General features: G+C 48.4%; 1 protein-coding gene across 1 annotated transcript; it reads right to left on the bottom strand.

Annotated features, from left to right (window-relative positions):
- Window positions 1-210: 210 nt before the first annotated feature.
- On the bottom strand, window positions 211-4,745 carry YIPF3 (Yip1 domain family, member 3). Its single transcript, XM_009878257.1, has 7 exons — window positions 4,655-4,745; window positions 3,996-4,041; window positions 3,542-3,634; window positions 3,096-3,227; window positions 2,474-2,587; window positions 2,177-2,300; window positions 211-769 (listed from the first exon to the last, which is right to left on the bottom strand). The coding sequence occupies exons 2-7, from the start codon at window positions 4,026-4,028 to the stop codon at window positions 648-650; spliced, it is 618 nt and encodes a 205-aa protein (XP_009876559.1). The 5' UTR covers window positions 4,029-4,041; window positions 4,655-4,745; the 3' UTR covers window positions 211-647.
- Window positions 4,746-4,751: the final 6 nt, after the last annotated feature.

Here is a 4,751-nt window from a genome sequence, read left to right as displayed (position 1 = left end):
CAGAAGGGACAGTGAGGTGAGGCAGCAGCTTGGATCAAGTGAAAAGAAAGGGAGCAATCTGGAATATGATGAGGAAGAGCATGTGGTTAAACATCACGCTGCTCCTGAAAACCTCCAGAGAACCTAAAGTTCCTGTGCCTCTTGGGCTACGGAAGAGGTGCCCAGGACAGGCCATGTATCACAGAACATTTGATGTAGGACAGCAGAAAATTGCAAAGAATCCTGCTTTGAGTCTAGGACAGGACAGATAAAGGTGTAGAGACCCAACACTGTTTTTCCATTACACAGTTAGACATCATTCAGCACCAACATCAATTTAATTCTTCCCTCTTCAGGACAGGAACAAGGCAGATACCCCTAGGGTTACATCAGCAAGCGGAAAGAGGGGTAAGGGACAAACTGCGCTGGGAAATCCCAGCTAAACGTGCAGGCAACAGAACCACTCCACTCAAGACAGCCCGGACCTGGTGTAGTTCTGAGTCACTGAGGTGCAGTCCACACAGCTGCACAAAATTGCAACCTAAAGGACAGGTCCAGGAAACCAAACCCGAGCCTTCTTCCTGCTGTTCTGTCCCGTTCCTAAGAGCCAGCAGGTTATTATGGCCCTATGCAGCCCCAAAAGTAGTGAAGGAAGCAAGTCCGTGAAACTACAGGGTCAATGCAATGGCTTTGGCTGTTGTGTTCAGTACAGCATTGGAAACAACTGGAATGTCTCGGGCAACTCTCTGAAAGGGCAGCATGTTGGGTCCTTCCAGCGTGTCCAGGATACCTGCAGGGAACAGAAAAAATGGGAAGAGTGGCAAGAGTTAATTCATGTGCATATGATGCATTTCTCCTTGCTTTTCTCTCTGGCCAGGTAGTGGTTGATGGTGACAGAGCCCAGGACATGCAAAGCACTTGCAGGCGATGGGAGGAGTCACCTAGCCCCAAAGACTGAACAGACAGTCCCAAACACTCCCCATGCCACAGGGCACAGATCAGAGCTTGTCCTTCGGGCAGGGAAATGGCGTGTTACCAGGAGGGACGTAGCTCCTTTCACTTTGAGGGCACCGGATCCAGTCCCTGGACATTTAACCCAAATGCAGACACTGCCAGGGATGCTGCTCTGCCGAGGCAGACTGGTACAGTGCTCTCCCCAGCTCAGCCCAGCCCAGATCCTGCTCTTAGACCAATTGTTTGCTTTCATCCCAATACACTCAGAGACTCACATCAGGAACTGCAGTCGGGGGTGCAATGGGCAACTTTTATCACTACGCAAATGCAAACATAGATCATACTTGGCAGGAAACACGCATACTGATGCAAACGTCCTCAAGTCCCTGTCAATTACCCTAAGACTGAAAATCAGCCTTGGAGTGCCTTGAAGAAAATTGCATGGAGTATATTTTATCCTACTTCATCTGCTGAAAAGTTGCAGATCAGGGCTCTGAACCTTCACGACAAAAATGAATCCAGGAAAGAACAGTATTTACATCTAAAAGGACTTCTAATGCTACGCTATAAGCCCAAATTATGCAGATTTATCAGAAATATCATGAACAGGTCTGGCTGCCTAAATTCACTAAGAGACTTGCAGAATTGCATATTTAGGGATTTGGAAACTCTGTAGCAATGGGTTGGGTAAGACTTTTTTTTTTTTTGTCCTAAAAGAGATTGAGACTTTGTTAGGAAAAAAACCGAAAAGAGACAGAAAGGGGATATGAATATGTATAGCCTGGTAAAACAGCACCACCTGGGAAAAATGCAGCTTCTGCTATCTGTGTTGTACATCACAAGATAAAAAACATGTTAGACCAAAAAGAAAAAATTTTTATGACACATTTCCCAATCACAGAAAACAACCTGACTTCATCAAGATTCAGGAAGGGACTGGACATCTGTGTGCAAGAACAGTCAGTGCTGTTAGACTTGTGGGGAGAGAGTTAAGTGTCCTGCCTCCCAACTTAGGTCTTAAGTACTAAAACGCAGTGTACAGAAACTAGCCCACATCTCCCTGCTGCCCTACTTCAAAACAGTTTCCTCTAATAAAGCCAGTCCTTGTCATTCTTGGCTGGAAACTAGCACAGATGCCCTCGAGTCAGACCAAAACTGTCTATCCTTTCTCTCAGAGAGAGCGAAAAGCAGCATGTCTTCCTTCAAACCCAACAGGATGTGTCTTCATATTTCCCTTGCTTACCTTCTACCACCTTGTGATAAGCAAAGTGCAGATAGAGGAGGAAAAGCATATGCAGAGCAGCAAGGGTCCCACACAGGATAAGCCGCTGGGTATGTCCCACGGTGCGCGACACCAACACAGCAACCTAGGAGAAAGGTGGAGATTAGAGACAATTCACCAGCGGTCAAACAACTCGGGAACATCAGGCTGCTCTTCACAGAAGCTTGACTGGCTGTGAAATGAACTGAACAGAAAGCAAACACTACTTTCCTCCCTTTCTTGTCCCCAGAAGAGGGCCCCAGGCTGCCTGTCCCTTACCATTCGTAGTGTAGAGAGTCCACCAACAACCAACCAGAAGATATAGAAGAGGGAGTGGAAGTGGATATTGTAGGTGACAAAGAGAGTGATGCAGTGTCCAAAAAGACCATAACCCTGACAAAACAAAAATGCCTACGTTACAAATGTCAGTCCCACAAGAAGGGCTGTTGATCAAGAGCACAAGCAGCCTGCTTTTGCAATGCTTCACAAACCACTCGTTCAATGCCAAAGAGTCAACCAGCAAAACAATTTTAACAGCAGCTGACGCAGACCATCTGCCTGAAGGATTCATAGGGATGTCAGAGATTGCAACAACTTTGCAAACTAAGGAAAGAGCCTCTGATTCCACAGAAACTGGAATCTCATGGGGTTTTTTACCACCAGGCACTCAGAGGACGAAGTGGAGAGCAGAAATCCTGCACGAAGGAACTGCCTCTTTGTGCTACCGCTGTGCCTGGCATGGGGTAGGTCAGAAAAGCATCGTGGAATTCCAGACTGTCCCAGTGCATTTACCTGGGACCACCAATTTACAAGGATTTTTCCATTCTCTGGAAAGAGCTTGTGCTGCAGCCACGCAGCATGCAGCCAACTTGCATCGTGGGGCAGCTCCATCTGTACGTACCAACAGCGACAGCATCTGCACCATCGTAATTTGGGCGTTGCACAGATATGCCAGGAAATAGATGAAAGAGGAGACGCCCAACCAGTAACCGAAGCAGGTGCCGATGGCTGTGCCCATCAGTGTGCCTTCCCTCTGTGGAGACAGTGTCAGGATGAAGAGGACTCAAAGAAGTCACCTGCCAGTACTCAAATTCTTCCTCAGAGAGCCTTTTTAGGCATTATCAAATAGCTAGCTAGTAGCCTTCAGGGTGCCACATAACCTACACCCCAGGTCTCCCAGCAGCATCCTTCCCCCCCTTCCCCAAACTAACAGGTTCTTCTTCAAATCAATCTGCTTTTCAGCAAGACACTATTCAGCCATGGAAGAGGTTTCCTCTCTGTTTCTGATACCATTAGAGAAATCCACAGCCCAGTCAAACCACAACTTATCACTGAGACTTGACGTACAATGATAGTGTCCGAGGTCTTCATCCCATGCAAAAGGATAGCCACCAGCGTGAAAACCAGCATGAGGGGTCCATACAGCTCACCTGCAATCTTCTATAGGAGACAGACCAGGAAAACCTTGGTTAGTACTCCCAGTGTAAGAAGTGCTTTGGGTGAAGTTTATTACCCAGCCACCTGAGAGGTAACAGCAGGGGCACTGCTGGCGTGAGGCAGGTAGAATACGTTGCGTGGTGAGCAGTCTGGGACGCATGGAGCCTAGAGGTCTGGAACTGTACCAGCACTAAAGGTAGCACACTGCGGTTTGGAATACCCATAGGAAACTTTACCAACACATTCAGGGAGATGAACACCTAACAAACGGAGGTCCTTAATAATATGGACTACTTTAGATTTACAAGGTTTCTGTGGGACATTCACTTGGCCATGGAGTCTGGTTCAGCACAAGGGAACTCACCTGTGGGAAATTAATCATCTTCACAGGAATCATGGACTCTAGCAGTCTGCACCACAGCAAAGCAGGAAATGACATCAGGAGCAGAGAGAAAAACAGGATGGTTAACAAAGTGCTTCAGAAGTAAAAGATCCCCTACACCTATTACCAGCATTTTCTGCTGTGGTTGCAGTCTTTGGGGGACAGAGATTGCTTCTAAAGGGTCACATGAGGTAACTAAAGAAGGAAAGCCTTATTGTCAGTGGGTTAACTTTGCTGGGGGAGCAACTCGGGGATGAGAGATCACCAACAGAACAGCAGGAAGGAAAGGCACCTTTCGTCACTCAGCCTCACAAAACTTTGCCTTTGTGGACACAGACATGTTGCAAACCCAACAGAAGCCGCATAACATGGCTGAGTGCTAAAGGGCTGAAGATGCCCCAAAGCCCTTTCTTCTGCCCTAAGCAGCAAGGACAGCCCAGCTGGGAGACCTCACTAAGGAGTGCAGGAGCACAGGACAACGTGTGGTGCATTTCCCCACATCTGAGCCTTTCCGCAAAGCTGGCAGTGACTCCAGCTCGCTTGTTCTGGCGGGGACAACCAGTTTTGGCAAGAAGCCGCTGCCCCCTCCTGTGCCCACCCCCCACCCCCGGTGGAGATGGCTCGGGCCGGGCCCTGCCCACCTGGCTCGCACTTGGACGGGCTCCACATCGAAGTAGGGCCGGAGGATGTCGATGTTGGCGTAGAGGCTGAAGGCCCTGGAGGCTTGCCTCTTCCCCA

Source organism: Apaloderma vittatum, unplaced genomic scaffold (assembly GCF_000703405.1).
Source record: "Apaloderma vittatum isolate BGI_N311 unplaced genomic scaffold, ASM70340v1 scaffold37721, whole genome shotgun sequence".
In the NCBI taxonomy this organism is placed as follows: Eukaryota; Metazoa; Chordata; class Aves; order Trogoniformes; family Trogonidae; genus Apaloderma; species Apaloderma vittatum.
The sequence above is the reverse complement of the archived record's forward strand: the minus strand, read 5'-3'. Positions and strand labels throughout refer to the sequence as shown.